Here is a 17,955-nt window from a genome sequence, read left to right on the forward strand (position 1 = left end):
GCAGATAATAACTTGTACATTTATTTCCATGCCCTAAATGTAGCACTTGACGTTTTCTAACATTAACAGCCATACCCCATTTATCAGCCCACTCCATAATATGATCAAGATCCTCTTGTAGCTGATTTGCTTGTTCTTCATTTTCTACGCTCCCCATAACTTTGACATCATCAGCAAAACAATTCATGTTACCAGAAATATTTTTATAAATATCGTTCATAAAAACTATGAATAAAACAGGCCCTAACACTGATCTTTGAGGAACCCGGCTTAAAACCTCACTCTAATTAGAATAATTTTCCCTTACAACTACCCTTTGTTTCCTTCCGGTCAGCCAATTTTTTACCGAAATGAAAGTTTTCCTTCCTATTCCTATATCAGCTAATTTGCTAAGTAGAGCAACATGCGGTACCTTATTGAAAGCTTTTTGAAAATCAATGAAATGGGTTTTGCCAGGTTTGATCTCAACTTGGGACAATTTTTATATTTAAAATTGTTTTTGAAATTAATAATTTAATAAAGCAAGTAATTTGTGTAGAAAGTCAATATTATGATTACAGTAAACTTTTCTTCCTGAGGAAACATGGTTAGGTAATTGATTTAAATCGTATTAAGTCGTACTCTACACTTACAATAAAGAAAATTTTGTTGTCTGAATAAAGGATCGGTGATATATTTAATCGTTTTCCTGAATAGATTTAATTTGTCCCAGAATAAACTTTAAGGGTGTGTAAGTAGTCTCATTCGAGGCCGGCTCTAGTAGTTTTGCTACCCCAGGCAAAACCCTCGATTTAATAATATACATGTATATATATTTTAAATTATCAAACATACTCTCACGTATTGCTGCAATTCGAATTAAAAAAAAAGAACAAATTTGAGATTTTTTAAAAAATTTTCTTTTTTTTTTTGCCTTCATGAAATTTGCTGTCCCTAAAATCTGCCCCCTTCGGCAGTGGCACAAGTCACCTACCCCAGGCCTGGTCTTATAAAAGACTTATAGGTAACTAAGACCAACCTTGTTGTTGCTAGTTGTCATTCTGTATTTTTACTGTAGAGACTTAGATAATATAGACAAACATGTGAATGCTGTTTGCGGAACCTTTTCTAAATTTGCAGACATTTTGGATATTTTTAAAACAAATTCCTTTATTGAGTGACATCTATTGCTTGCCAGTTTTGTAATTCCTAGAGTTAATACCCAAAAAGAAAAAAGTATAATTAAAAAATATATATATGCTTGTGTTAGATGATGGCAGTCCACTTGCATATAACAGTGTAATATTTTTGCTGTTGGCAGCACTATATTTAGAACTTGGGAGGCATAGTGTTGCTTTGCAGAACATTTTAAAGAAATTATTTTGACGTTCACAGACAGCTATACATTTTATGTAGGGTTGGTACAATCTTCAAAGTCAATCTTGATTGTCAGCACACCTGAAATCCTTTTTTGACATTTTGATAATCAAACTACGTTATTTTATAATGTTTCATTCAATTATAATAGACTTTCATTTATAATCATAATATTGTAATTCTCTCTTTTAATAAATTTTCACATGTTACTCTTTGCATTTAATTTAGTTTCTGTGTTGAAAATTATTAATGGCGTTTTGTGATCAAGAGAAAAATGAAGCATCGACAAAGATTCCAATGTCAGAGGAGATGCCTTCTAGTTTCTCCAATGCTTACATCAGTGGCATGCATTTTGATGTAAAGCCATCTTTAGATAGGTATGTATAACATCACGAACTGATTGAATGTGAAATGTTTGAAAATTTCAACTGTTTTAATTGATATCTAAAAAATGTACACTTTCAGTAGCAGATTTTAGGGGTCGCCCCCCCCCTCCCTCGCCCTAAAATGATGAATTTATTTAACTATTTTATTCATTATTCTTTAATTGACTGCTTGATTGACTTCTTTATAGCTTTTATTTTTTTAGTCAATTAAAAAGAACACAAAACACATGGAACATATTTTGAATAAAAGCATTTTTCTTTGCTAAAGAAGTAATATTGGAGTCAGAGGCCCAGAGTGGCAGATTACATTTTTACATTTACCTCGCTGGTTTCGAATTTAAGGGAACGTAATATGGCGATTCATCCATTAATTCTTCTTTGATGGAATCAATAATTTGCATTCTTCAAGAAATGTAGGCATGCCTAAAAGAGTCATTTTGATCTAGGAGGCTATTCGCAAAATAATCCATTTCTTTTTCAGCTTATAAAAAAATGCCAAATGAAAGAAATCATATGGTAGTTTCTTGGGAAAACCAAGATATTAATGGAAACAGCATGTTTTATCAATATGTTATCTCAACCGTATCATTTCTTCAAAAACAAATCAGCAACTGCTTTGAAATTCACACAGAAATAGTCCTGATATGGATAGTTCTCAAAAGGTGGGAACAAAAAGTTAATTCTGAGCAATTTTTAAAATTTTGAAATTTGACATCAATTTTATTTTTATTGCATAGTATGTACATCTAGAACATCATATACAAACATAAAAAGACAACAGATATTTATGAAAATTAATAAATAGCAAATTTAATGATCGGTCTGTAGGTAACAGATTTTGGACATAGTTGTCCAGTAGGTAACAGATTTTGGACATCATCATAATGTAAGTTTCAGTTTTTGAAGTTTTCCGATGAAAATTTTATCTATTTTTAAATTCTGCAATGAAAAATAGAGGATTCATGAAATACTTGAATGATTTTTTTTACTGGTCTTTAAATAATAAAATTTTTTCATGGTTTCGTAGAATTGGAAAGAAACCCCCATCCATTTTGCCAGTGCAGGTGATAAAGTCGCCAAAACTGATGCTGTTGACAAAAACCGGAATTCTCCACTGGTAACCCTTTGCTTATCGTAGGTTGTGAGTTGTCGCCAATCCGGGTTTGATTGGCGATTTTTGTGCAAAGAGAGAAATGGCTAAATATTAGAACATTGAAGAATTATTAAATAATTGCTGTTTAGATATCGATTTGTTGTAATTTGAAAACATTTTATCCAAAATATCAGCAAAATAACAAATAATCATGTTCAAAATGTTGTAGAGTTATGACCTGCCGCCGTTTTGTTTACTTAAATGCGTTTGTTACGATTGAAACTTGTGTTTCTACTGTTATTTATGTAATGTTCAATGCATAATACGCAAATACCAATATGCAAAATACCAACGGATTAAAGAAATTAACATTATAATAGCCTTTTTTATTAAGGTTATAAGACAGAAGATCATTTATAATAATGAGTAAATGGACAGAATTATCGGCGTCTAGATTGTAACGTAATTTGGACATCTCACATATATGTTTAAGAAAAATAATTTTGATTCGAAGATACTGCATAAACACATATGAAAACACTTTAAAATAATTCAAAATTGACCTTTAGTATCAAAAAATACCTTTAAAACATATAAATCTTATATTTGTTTCTCAAATAACAGCATTGTCTAGATCGTAACTTTTTGACATACATCAAACTTCCAACTTCCTTTTTTTCTGAAATCGTTTACAAAATAAATAATTCAGCTTTACTTTTTTTTAATTTGTGGAAAATATTATCAAAAAATTATTCAGTTTGAGATTCATACCCTTAATTTTTCTTGAAACGTATGCTGATTTAATTAATTGTTGAAGACCAAAATTATTTCAAAGACTGCTGTGTTTCTTAATGTTTCCATTTCTTTGAATTTCAATTGAATACATGCTATGCTCTTATTCTGTTGCAATTATGTGCACAAATCTAACTCTTGGCTTTGAACATAGAAAATAATTTTATTTTGCTTTAGTAGATCACTTTGGAAAACATGTTATGTTTTTCGAGAAGGAAGAAAAAGTGTAAAGATGACTTTCCAGGGCAAAGTTTACAACTTTTTAGAAAGACCAACTGGGTGGAAATGTTTTATTTATCACTTTACTGTGTAAGTATTACCTGCTTCTCTGTAAATTTCAAGTAAAACTAGTTTATTAAATTATATTTTTATTGCAATGCATCTGCTTTACTGAGTAAAATCTCTTAAAATATTGTTCAGAAAAGATTATCATCAATGAAGCTGTCCTATTTTTATTTACTGGCTGTTCCATGTGGAGCATTCTCACTCAAAATTTTTTGTGTGTTGTAAAAATGCCAACTAAAAACACCATGTGCGAAAAGTAACATATTCCTAAGGTAGAAACTTGCCAGAAAATTCATACCATTTTCACAAGCTAATTGAGATAATGACTTAAAGATGCATAAGCTTTCATATTTAGATCATCAAAGATGAATTACCAGGGGTCTGTCCAGGATTTTTTACAGGGTCCGTTTTTTGTGAAAAATAAAAATAATTTTGTGAAAAATCAATTATTTTTGTGAAAAATCAAATAATTAATTTTTTTTCTTGTAAAAACGAAAGTTTAGACTTTTGAGATGGTAGAAACTGCATCATTGACACTTAAAGTTGAGTGTTTTCTCTCTTTTCTGTTGAGAATATCATTCTTGAGTGTTTTTTCTAGTATTTGAAGAGAGGGGGGAGGCATCGCTCCCTGGGAGATGGGCACCCCTTAAGTATCAATATTTATCTACCATTCTACATCATGTTAAATTATACTAGATTTTTTTTTTTGTATAGTGTTTAAAATAACTATAAGAAAAAAAATTAGGCAGGGGTTCAGCATTTAACTTTTTTACCCAAGACACTGTTGAAGAGCACAGAGTTTCGTTCAAACCTTATAAACTCCGTGATTTTCACAAAAATAAAAAAATATTTTATTTGTTTACCTCTTAACTAAGTGTACTAAACATCGAAAATTCGAAAAATCAGATTTTCACAGCGGATGCAAAGAGATTGCAATCCTCAAAGTGAAGGAATCAAAAGTATGAAAACGGCTTGTAAAATAAATATTTTTGATAAAATTACTTTTGAATTGCATTTTAGAGTCCTATGATAAACATATCATTAATATCTGGACACAGTTGAAGCAAAAATAAATAAATAAATAAATAAAATAAAAAATAAACCATCGATTCAGCATTTTAATTATTGGCTTATAAAAGAAAATGGAATTCCTCTTTAAAAACTTGAAATAAGCTTTGTTACAAAAATAAAGAGACTTTTCATTAATTTGCATCCTAATAAAGCGAAGTTAGCTTGAAAAAAAGAATAAAATATGATTCTCATATCGGATGTAAAAAGATTGCATTTTTCAAAATGTAAACATCTATAGAAAAAAATAACGGTAAATAAAAGTTTATTTAAAGTTAATTATCCTTTTTAGTATCGAAAAACCAAACCCATATAACTTTCTCCCAAAATAAGTTTAACATCGCACCACCAGACACTAAGTGGTGATAAGTTTAAATTTTGTAACCCTATCTGAAGCGATCACATCCACCCCACCCATACTATCCTTTGTAGTTCTAAATTCATTTCGCTGTATATTATTGATGATTAAATCACGAGTGGGGAGAAAAGTGCTTACTACACCTATTCAGAGAATGTTAACGCTTTTCCAAAGAAGTTTACAACAACACCTCTGCATAAAACAAACACGCAAAATTATAAACCAAATTGACTTTCAGCTGTTAATCTCTTTCAAAGAAACCAACAACAGGCATTATATTTATTTGGCGGTAGTAATTATTTATGGCTTGCAGGAGCATCACAAGAGTGCCGATTTTTTTTTTCCTTTTGCAAAATTAGCTGATTTTGTATAAGTTGATTCTTCTAATTTAACTCTAAATATGCTGTATTATTTTAATTTGAGATTTGCTCTTTCAATAAGCAATTTGTGAAAGATCCGTTTTTGTTTACCAGAATTTTGTGAAGGGTCCGTTTTGGTTGATCGAATTTTTGTGAAAGGTCTGTTTTGGTTGATCGGATTTTTGTGAAAGGTCCGTTTTGGTTGATCGGATTTTTGTGAAGGGTCCGTTAACGGACCCAAATTTGCTCTGGCCAGACCCCTGATTACATATATGCCACAGGCATATATACCTGTGTATGTGTGTATATAAATTTTTATGCATAACTGCCATGGGAAGGCAAAGTGCAGTATCTGGAAATTTCTCATTTGACTTTCTTTTTTTTGCATTTTTGTCATCTAATGTACTTTAACTTTATTGTACGAGCTTGTTTATTTGGCTGCCACTGAAAATAAAGAATGAAAAAAAGTCAAATTCTAACATTTTCCTATCAATAGTATAAAATCGAAAAAGCATTTCTTCAAATATCTTAGAAAATTCATTTCTGCAGATACCGCCCTTTGCTTTCCTACAGCATTATATATGTTAATATATATGCATATGTGTATGGGCAGTGTGATGCCTAGCATGGCTGACACCCAGGGCAGTAATTTGTGGTGTCACCCCCCCCTACAAATGCAAGAAAAAATGTGGTATTCTTTGCAAGCATTAATGCATGAAATTTATACAATTTTCAGAAACAACTACATTTAAGCCAGTGATATGCAAAGGGGCATAAGTGGACATTTTCAAGTTTTAACTAAAACCCCTTTATAGTTCGGGTCCTAGGTAAGCTTTCATTGAAAAGTTTTTCTAAATCTCACTGTATAGCAGCACCTACCAGGGCTACTATTATGATCTCTTGTCTCAAAACAGAGGTGAGGTTCATGTACCTATTTGTACTGATTATCTTCAAATTTTTAATTTTGGCACTTACATCTCTTTGCTTCTCACTGCCTCATTTGTGGAAAAAAACGAAAAAAAAAAAAAAAAGCGAATAAGTTGGGTAAAGTACAATGGACAAGTAAAAATTATGAAAGCTTTTTACATAACTTGCCCTAGTTACATACGTGCAGGGCAATCGCGCAAATGCACCCCTCCCCCAGCCGTGTGGTACTACTCTGTTTTATAGGTGAAATATAATTAAAAATGTTGGGGGCAAATTTGAACTGAAGTACCTATATCTTTCATACACTTTTAAATCCAATTTGGTATCAGCCTCCCTCCAGAAGGTGTTTCCAGCACAAATGCACCCCCTCCCCTGTAGTGATACAATTGCATTTGTTAGGGTAAATATAATTTAAAATATTAGGGGAAATTTTCTGAATTGAAGGATTTATATTTTTTAAAAACTTCAAATTCCACTTTTGGTGTCACCCTCCAGACAGGTGCATGGGGGCGGACCGCCCCCATAGCTACGCCACTGATATAGGTGTGTGTATATATATAATATATTTAGCTTTTTCTCATTTTAATATTTCTGTTTTAGTGACAAAATAATTATTTTAGTTGCTTGTTACTATATAATATGTATATGTGTCTATATACTTTATGTACCGTATTTTCCTGTGTACCGGATTATTTGTTAAAAAGTGTAAAACTAATGGGGTACGAATTATACGCTGCTGCGGATAATGTGCGTTTTTTTCTCATCAACAACGCATTGAATCTCAATATTTACAGTAGGGTTCACACACCTAGACATCAGTTCCCAACCGGTGGTTCGCGAACCCCTGGGGTTCACAAGAGTTATAATGGAGGTTCACGAAAATAATACTGTAATGGCGGAATTTTGATATGCTTGCTGCTTGAGATGAAGTCTTAGGTTAAAGCATTTTTTATTCATCATTGATTCACTTGTTTCTTACTCCATCTAGCCTCCAACGAAAGGTTTTAAGTTATCAATGATCAACAAGTTGTAATAGCCCGCCTTTTGAATTGGTCATACCTGATTCACTCAAAGAGATTTGTTTGAGAAATCTCTTGTGTCAGACATTCAACCCAAACCCCAGTGTCCATTATGACCATTTACAGATGGTTGGGACAGCAAAATCTATGCTCACGCTGACCGTTACTCCACCTGCCACTGACGCCTACAAACTGCCGAGCCAGATTACAGCAATACATGGCTCGATCAAGTTGAAATGATGCTGACTGGGGACGTATAGTCTTTAGCTACAAACCCCGCTTCCAACTGTGTCCTGACGATCATCGAGACGCGTTTAGTGACACCCAAGGCAGAGGGAGATTCTGGTTTCACTTTTGCACGCCACACTGGCCCTCAAAAAGGCATTATAGTCTGGGGTGTCATTTCCTTTGATAGTTGGACTGCTTTGGTCATAATCAGAGGTACACTTACTGCGCAGCAGTACGTCAACGACATCTTAAGACCTGTTTCACTGCTGTTCCTTTTGCAGTACCCTCGGCTGGATTTTAGCCGGGCAATGCCAGATAACATATGGCACGTGTTGCTATGAACTGTCTGCAAGCTTGTCAAACTCTTCCGTGGCCTGCCAGCTAGCCAGAACTCTCTCCCATCAAGCATGTCTGGGACATGATGGGATGGCGATTGCATCTGGCAAGGAATGTTGATAACCTCGTTCGACAGTTGGAGCAAAATTTGGCAGGAAATACCGCAGGACACCCTCTGGGAGCTTTATCAATCTTTTGCCAGGCCTTGATTCAGCTTGTATCCAGGCTAGAGGCAGGTCAACACCTTATTGAACTTGTTTGTGTAACTCCGACATAAAATATTCAATTGTTCTGAGAATTTAATCATTAACTATTCTGTGCATTGTCTTCCTATCCACTAATTTTCGTCTCAATCGGACCACTCCTTGGTGCGTCGATTTTTTTTGTTATAAAGTGTATTTTAAATTATATTTCAACAATAAAATTTCCATGAAAATGGGGCACATATACGTCAGGAGCAAATTTTACCAAAGTGCGGTGGTATGCAAATTTGTACGTGAATAGCTTTTGCTATACCTATTTTTCTTTTTCGCTGAATTTTTAATCTAAATTTTATTGGCTGCTTTAGAATTAGCATTAATATGAAGATTTTAAGATTAACTGCAATTATTGAGTGTTGTAACCAAGGAATCATTTACACTTATTTTGTTCCATACTTTTTAGTGAGAACCAAGCTCATAGAAATAGTCTTAATAAAAAAAATAACATTAGATTACTTCATCAGATCTTTTGGATTCGTGGTTTCGCGCCAGAACTTATTTGAATTTGCAGATCACCCTCAAAAGTTTCCTCCTGAGCTACGGGCCTCGACTTATTAAATTGTTACATTGCTTTTACTCTTTTATAACTGAGATCGAACAAAACACTATGTTTCTATTTTTATTTGAAAGTGATTACTTGAAAATGTTAGGCAACAAAACCGTTTGCTGACAGTTGCTACTAATTAAGTTAAAAAGCAAGCAAACTAGCGGACGACTGCAGAAAATTCGGTAGGCACTCAAGCTAGCTGATTGCCATAATGGCAGCTATTTTCTCATTAGTAGCTTTTTATACATGTAATCGAACCAATTGGTAGTCAGTTTTTAAAAAATACAAGGTGAGTTAGTGAAAATGAAAGATAAAGAGAAGTCTGGAGTCGGCATATTCTGTAACGACTCCGACGCCTTTACCCCAAAATCAGTCCGACTCCATCTCTTCGACTCCGACTCTGCAGCCCTGGTTTTAACCCTTTTGATTAGAGCAAAGACAGTTCAAAATTAGGTTTTTAGGCTCTTAATTTTAGAAAATTTTCGGATCAGAGTCCCTAATACCTCCTATACTCCCTAATATCACTAAAGGTAACTTTAAGTTGCATTTTCAGAATTTTGATTTCAAAAATTTACGGGAAGACAGCATCTGCTTACCCTTATGCCGTCGTACCAAAGATTATCGAAAATCATATTTCTTGGACTTTCATTGGAAACAATTTTCCCTGGGGAACCACTTTTCCTTGTCTAATGTTACCAAAGAGAACTTTAGAATGTGCTTTAAGAAAGGAAAGCTCCTAAATTTCCATCTCTTTCCCGTAAACTCACCTGAAATTGCGTTTTAAAGAAAATGTCTTTTGAAATTGCGTCTAAAATCTCCCCTGTCTTCCGATATTTTTTTCATTTTTCTGTTTTGCCCCCCTCCCTCCCCCGATTAACATATGTCCACCAATGCACAGTAATCCTTCAAAAATCATAGCAACCCGTGGCATTTTTTTTCGAAAATTTGAGACCCCCCCCCCCCGAAACGAAATTCTGGATATGGGCTAGCGTTTGCTCCTTTGTCTTAACTCTTTGTCTTTAAGTAATTAGGTTACTATGATCATGATTTCAAGAAGAAATCATTATTCTTTAAATTAATTTTGATAAAACCTTAAAAGTTATTAGTTCTTCATGTTTTTATTTTAGTTACTAAAATTGTATGTTAAATCAAAACCTCATTTTTTTACATCATATTATCCGCAGATTATACGTCTCCGCGGATTATACGAAGATTTTTTTTCTTCAGGCCGATTTTATCACCTATGGATTATACGCCGCCGCGGATAATACGCAGGGGAATACAGTACTTGCTCTCTCTCTATATATATTACATAGGTGTAGATGTTTATTAAGTGCTATAAATTTCTATCTTTGTGATTCTTTTACAGATTTCTAGTTGTGCTCATTTGCCTAATATTTAGTGTGCTCTCAACAATTGATCAGTATACAGATTTTGCCATTGAAACATTGTTCTGGATGGTCAGTAATTTTATATTTATATTATGTTTAAAAACTATTTATTGGTCATATGAATCAAGTCAACTGTACTAAACCAAATTTGTGTATAAGGGATAATCTGTATAAACAGAAGGAGTTTTGTGAGTTATCTCAAAGAAAAATTTAATAGCTTCTATAATTCAAGTTCGATATTCAGAAACACATATTGGTTGCTATTAATTTCACGTAAAATATAGTTTACTGTGTGGTTTTGAAATTTTTTTTTTTTTGACGTGACTTTATATGCCATTTTGAACAAAAGATAGTCATTTTAAAAATGCTATTTATTCATTATATTAGTTATAGAGAAAACTTTACTATTTGAATTTTTATCCAGATCATTCAAGTATGATTAGTTTTCATATGAAACATATAGATTAAAAAATATCTTTAAACAAGAATTCAAATACAGTGGAACCTCGCCATATGTCTGCATCTCCACTCATGCTATTCATTATTCGTCCAACTTGTTTAAGAACTTCTGAAGCAGTCGACCATTTTCTATCATTTTCCCCTGGTGTTCAATTAAATTATTGTAAAAGATTTAAATTAATTTTTAAATCAACTAACATTTTTTCCTTCACCAGGTGGGCGCAATCTGTGATATCTAGTAGATTTTGGGAACTTTTGTGTTGCAATAGTACACCTTGTACCAGTTTGAAGGAAATTTCACTTCCTTAGCAAACTATAGATGACTGGCTGATATAGGTATCACACTTGTTATATTTAAATACAGCGCCAACTCAGTTATTCCATCCGAGGACTGCAGTTTTGTGCTTTTTAGCACTCATCAGCCTGGAATAGAAACTACCTGAGCTGGAGGCGAAAAGCCTCTTAAGGGAGCCAAGGAAGCCAAACAAACTGGTAGCTAATGTAGAATTAGCACACCTGATGAGTGACCGCAGCAATGGTGGAGTTCAACTCAAAGATTGATGGCAAAGCATGGTATTTTGTAGTAAGCTACTGCCCTAAGCAGGGCTAAGGCAGAAATACTTAAATACAACGCTAGCTCAGTTATTCCATCCGAGGACTGCAGTTTTGTGCTTTTTAGCACTCATCAGCCCGGAATAGAAACTACCTGCGCTGGAGGCGAAAAACCTCTTAAGGGAGTCAAGGGAGCTAGACAAACTGTTAGCTAATGTAGAATTAGCACAACTTAGTAAAATTACTTAGGGCAGTAACTCACTACAAAATACCATGCTTTGCCATCAATCTTTGAATTGAACCCCACCATTGCTGTGGTCACTCATCTGGTTGTGCTGATTCTACATTAGCTGCCTGTTTGTTTGGTTCTCTTGGCTCCCTTAAGAGGTTTTTCGCCTCCAGCTCAGGTAGTTCCTATTCCGGGCTGATGAGTGCTAAAAAACACGAAACTGCAGTCCTCGGATGGAATAACTTAGCTGGTGGTGTATTTAAGTATTTTTGCCTTAGCTTAGGGCGGTAACTTACTACAAAATCACACTTGTTATGTTTAAAAATTTGGAACAAATCAGAAATTTAACATTAGCTAAATGTTGACATAGTATAAACTGACAAATATTAATGGTATGTTGCATGATATGTGCAGGGGCAGACTGGGTTCCAAAAGAGAGCGCCAACCTTGGCTTTCAAAGGGCACAAAAAAAAAAAAAAAGGCAAAAAGAAAACATAGAAAGAAAGAAAGAAAGAAAAAGATGTTATACAGGTTTAAAGAAAAGAAAAAAAAAGGGAAGTGAAGTTGCACAGGTCTGTTAGTGCAAAAAAAAAAAAGTTGCATCAAAAAAATAAATAAATAAAATAAATTTAAAAAAAAACAGAAAAGGTGTTCAGCCTTGAGACCTCATAGACGGGAGGGTGCATCAGCCACGCAGGCCAGTCCGCCCCTGGATGTGTGATTCTGTTTCTAGGAGATTTTTTTTCTACAAATTCCAGATTGTGCATTTCTAATTTTATCTCAAACCTTTTTTTTTATCTGCAGATACAGAATTCTTTAGAACTTTCACATCACCAAACTGAAAATAGTTGCTATTTCTCATGGAAGTGTCATTAAAATAAAAATAAAAAAAATTAAAAAATCTTTGCATTTTTAATAAAAAGTTGTCTATGTAATATTCTGATCTTAAATGACTTGAACAAATTGAATGTCTAAGAGCACCTATTTTATTTGAAAAAGTAAATAATTATTTCAAATGAGTGACACTCCATACTAAGTGTTCTGCTTTTATTTAAAAAATATGTATAAAAATAAAATTGAGATAGGGTAGACCGACCAGTGAATGAACAGTTAAGCACAATTTAATTTTTTAAAAATCCTAGTAATTTTAAATTCTATACTATACAGATCGTGATAGTTAAAACATTTTAATTGATCTATGTAAATATCTCTAAAAAATCGCGGGAACTTAAATGGTACCGCTTCCGACTTTTTTAGGTGTTAAAAGAAAAAATGGCACAACGACCCAGTGAATGAACACCTCAAACCAGTAAATGAACACAAATTGGTCCAGTGAATGAACATGATAAAATTTGATTCAAAAAGAAACTAAGTTTCTTTGAGATCTATCTATCTATCTATCTATCTATCTATATCTATTTATCTATCTATATTTAACTATCTATATCTATCTTTCTATATCTCTATCCATCTATCAATATATCTTTCTATTTTTCTATCTATCTATCTATATATCTACTTATCTATATATATATATATATATTAGGGTGGTCCTTATTTTTGAAGTTGCAGATATTTTACGCGACGCCCCCTCAATTTGTTCCATTATACAAATAAATTATCCCTGCAAAATTTTAAGTCAATCCATGAATATTAACACGTGCCCCTGAGGCCCCCTTTTTTGAGTTTCCAAGGAAAAATTGCGGATTTTCTCATTTTTATATAAAAATAATTCTAACGTTTTATATTTAAAGTAATTTTGAACCTCAATAGGTGCTGCTACTTCCAGACCGACCATTCTCTCACCTTCATTCTGTAAAATTTAACATGTTACAGAGGGTACATGTACACCAATGGCCTTGGGTCAAGCGTACCGCTCTTCTGCTCTTGTTCGAACCAAGCAGCAGGGGAACGTTTCTTCCCACCAAGATGGATACAAAGGATTCTATAGGTCATTAATGAATGGCCTAGGCCATTAATGAATGATCTTTGACAGCAACAGATTGCCTCCTCCAGGCTTTGAGGGTGTTGATTTACAAAATTCCCTGTATATGTAATAGGTGTGGCAAATAGAGTCGCAAGGTTTCAATGCTATAAATATAAGTAATTGCAATTATATTTTAATTTGCTGTTCTTTAGTTATAAACATACGTAAATGCTTATACAATTTTTAATTTTTAAAATATAAATTTCAAAAAATCCTCGATTACTCCTAACATAAAAATATACTGTATTTTCCATAGCTAAAATACAAATTTAAAAAAAAAATATCCAGATCAGAACAATGTAGAAATCTATACTTTAAATTAATTGTCTTCTACTTCAGTACATAGTCCCTTATTATCATCAAATTCTTGCAATTCACAAGATTTAGAAATCGAAATGGATATCTATCCTAAACTGTTGAACTTTTGTTTTCTATAGTTGGTCTACCTCAATGCAAAAAAGCTTGACAACTATTGATATCTGCTCGGCTTTCATCACTGTTTGACAAATGCCATACTAGGGATTAAGATGTTGTTCATTTATTTACAGCCTATATAGATGCAGTAAATTTGAATCCAAATGACCTAGTGATCAATGGTACATTCCTTAAGACATCAAGAGAAAATCTTCGAGACGTAAAATTAAATTTCATGAATTTAAATTTAGATTTTGTAGGGATACAAAGCTACATCCAAATGTAACTGGAACAAGATCGCCGACAGGATTACCGTGATAACTTCAGGTTCTAATATTGAACAGCTACAAGGAATTCTTTAGATATTTCTTCAGTTGCTTATGATATCTTATATGATAGCTTTTTATTACTAACTGTTCTAGCTGTAGTGTTTGATACAACGACTTGCAATACCAATGAATTGTGCATGCAATTTTTTAGAGCAAATACTGACCAGTGATATATTACATTAGGATTGCCATCATCATGCACTTGAAATCGTACTGCAGAGTGTGTCCTTAAAGAAGTTCTTGCCTTTCTTAGTTCCAGATCAGATATTCGATTATTTAAGCGCTTCAAAATTTTGTGGAAAGATCTCCATCATTCAGAACTTATGACATTTCAATCAAGTACACATACCACTTAAATTCTAAAAGACGAAGTTGATGACATATTATTTATTGTTCGTAAAAAGCGGAATTGAGAAAGATTACAGATAATTCTCATAACTTGTAATAATAGTTCCTGGTGAATTTCCTCCTACAGGGATATGTTTTCCGCATCCTGGAGCTTATCCCTGAGCCACATGGGTGGCAAAAGGAATTTTTGTTCGAAAATTTTTATATTTAGGAGACAATTTAAATTGACCTTACATGGAAAGAAAGCAAAGCCCTTCAATGCTGTTTTACAAAGCTGTTTTACAATTAAATGCTGTATGAAGATATGGTTTTTCGCAGCAACCCAATCGAGGCTACTTTGAATAATATGTCTGAAAAACTAGCAGCGTACAAAATGACGACAAACATGCAGAAGAAGCAGTGATAGGAAAATTTATAAATCACTTATGGTTTTAGGGGATAAACTAGCAACTTTATCCGTATTGGATGAAGGAATTAACTTTGAAGATAGGAAAACACTAGTCCAAAAAATGCTTGTGATATGGAAGATGTGTCTGATGACTGTTTAACAAATTTTAGATAACTGTAGATGATTTGGAATACTTTCTTGGTAAAGATCTTCCTCCTCATAGAATCAATTACGAGTCAATAAAACTGTTTGATAAGTTACAAATACTAGAAGATTTTTTTCTATTTGATCCTGATTCACGGCAAAATAAAGAAAACTCTTTAAAGCGAAGAAAGATCGTTAAAATATTGAAAATTGTGAATGATATAACTGAAAGAGGAGCACAATTAATTGACGAATTTTGCAACTAATTTACCAAATATAAGTCACAAAAACAATTTATTTTACAGACCGTTTAAACTATCGGAAAAAAATACACTGTCGAGATACGTTGAGAAAGACGTACGATTAAGGAAAGTTTCTAAAGCCTTATTTCATTCTTATTCAACGTAAAATCTTTAGATGATATAAATTAATTATAAAGATTAATTTTAGTGCTACGTCACTGTAAAAACATTTTGCAAACCTAGGAAAAACGATGTACTGAGTCTGAAGTAAAATTTCGAAGATTTGTGAGAAAATTATCAAAAGTGTTAAAGTTCAACGGCCTAGGGGCACGTGTTATTATTGACCGATCGACTTCAAATTTTGCACACGTTACTTTTTATTATAGTGTCACAAAACTAGGGGGCGTCACTTGTTGAATTCCGAAATTTTTTTTTCCCATATAAATAAGGACCACCCTAATATATATATATATATATATATATATATATATATATATATATATATATACTTATCTATTTATCTACTTATCGATCGATTTGCCTACTTATCTATCTATCTATCTACCTATCTATCTAACTTTCACCTTATCAAAGTATCTACCTATCTATATCTATCCACCTATCTATCTGTTAACCACTACCTATCTATTCTATCTCTATATTTATCTACCTATATATCTATTTACCTCTTATTTTTTATATATCTATCTTTATATCTTCCTCTATCTATTTATCTATCTATCTATATACAAACATGCATACATATCTACCTATCTATTCTCTCTCTTTATATATATATATATATTTCTATATCTCTCTATCTACCTGTCTATCTATCAAGAGAGATAAAGATATAGAAAGATAGATGTAGGTAGGTAGGTTAATATACAGATAGAGATATAGATAGATAAAAGATAAAGCTGAGTAAAAAGTGCATTGTTTGCAAAGACAAAAATAAAGAAATTATAAAGTATGTAATGAAACACATAAATAAATAAGCATATAAAACTATCTGCATTACAAAAAAGTACGAAAATGAAAATATCTGAAAAAAAATTTCAAATTTCTTTTTAAATCAAAAGAAATTTTGCCATTGTTCATTCACTGGGTTTTCGCACTTTTTCGCACCTAGTGACTGAACACCCCTCTACCTGAAAATCTACACATTCTGCATTGACTGAAACAATTTAAATCCATAGCCTAAATATGTATACTTAATTTTTCTTTCGTAGAGTTAAAAAATAAAATTTATCGATAAAAATAATATGTATCAAAATAATTACTAGCACGAAACCAGCCTTATTATCTTGAAAGAGAGAAAGAACGATTCACGGCAGTAAAAATTTCAAATTTTTTCCAGGAAAAAAATACGTATCCAAAGTAACCAATCAGGTTTCAGATAGCTTGGAATATCAATAAAGAACGCTTTTGTAGTGAATTTATTCAGAAAAAAAATTTTGGAAGCTTATTTTTTAAAACAAAAGACACGCTGTTCATTTACTGGGTGGTGTTCACTCACTGGTCAGTCTACCCTATCTGTTATCTTACTTTCTGTTTTCCTTCTCAACTAGGAAACTGTATTAGTGGTATTTTTTGGAGTTGAGTATTTGATACGCCTTTGGGCTGCTGGTTGCCGCAGCAAATATATGGGGATAACTGGTCGTTTGAGATTTGCGAGAAAACCAATATCTATAATTGGTAAGTTAATTTAATAGTCAAATCTGTGCAATTTAAATATTTTAATTTTTTTAATGTGGAAGTTAGAATGAGAAATTTATTTGAATCCAATGTGTTATTTTCTAGATCTCATTGTGGTTGTTGCATCTGTTTTAGTTTTAGCTGTTGGATCAAATGGTCAGGTCTTTGCTACTTCAGCCATTAGGTACCACATTTGTGTCATTTGTTTAAATTTTTAGTGCAAATGTCTCTGATATTTTCTTTTTGTTTTTAACAACAGTTGATTTTCTTTAATGTGATCTTTTGTTCCTGTTAATTAAACATCTACTTTGGCATAAAAAACCTCAATTCAGTGCAACATATAACTAAAATGAATAATCAGTGTTCCTCATTGTGCAATTTTTGAAATTATTTAACTATTATGTTATTATTATAATATAATAGTTAATTGTATTATTATTACAATGTAGTAGTTAATAGTATAAATTAACAGTATTTTCATGGCTGTGGTCAAGTCTTTTTATCTGCACAAAAGTTTCAACTGATGGCTCATAAGTTGCAAGTTTAAAGTGACTCCAAGCTCCTGCTGAAGGAACATGAAAATTATATTAAATAAAAGATTAGATTCATTCAAAAATAATCTTAACATTTGATTCTAATTTTGGATTTCTTGTTATACTCAGAAAAGATGCCATGTGTATAGTTTTAGGAGCACTCAACATTTCTACAAGAGTGCAAGTCTTTTTCTTAATCTTGGATCTTTTTAGTATGGTTGTTCTAC

At 32.5% G+C, this 17,955-nt stretch overlaps 1 protein-coding gene across 1 annotated transcript in view; it reads left to right on the forward strand.

The window, feature by feature from the left end:
- Positions 1-1,605: 1,605 nt before the first annotated feature.
- LOC129231025 (potassium voltage-gated channel subfamily KQT member 1-like) overlaps positions 1,606-17,955 on the forward strand; it is a 63,372-nt gene continuing 47,022 nt past the window's right edge. The window contains exons 1-5 of the mRNA XM_054865272.1: positions 1,606-1,733; positions 3,805-3,936; positions 10,384-10,474; positions 17,069-17,195; positions 17,301-17,379. Coding sequence (XP_054721247.1) covers positions 1,606-1,733; positions 3,805-3,936; positions 10,384-10,474; positions 17,069-17,195; positions 17,301-17,379 — 557 coding nt within the window. The remainder of the gene's footprint in view (positions 1,734-3,804; positions 3,937-10,383; positions 10,475-17,068; positions 17,196-17,300; positions 17,380-17,955) is intronic.

This window comes from Uloborus diversus, chromosome 10, assembly GCF_026930045.1.
Source record: "Uloborus diversus isolate 005 chromosome 10, Udiv.v.3.1, whole genome shotgun sequence".
NCBI classification, from domain to species: Eukaryota; Metazoa; Arthropoda; class Arachnida; order Araneae; family Uloboridae; genus Uloborus; species Uloborus diversus.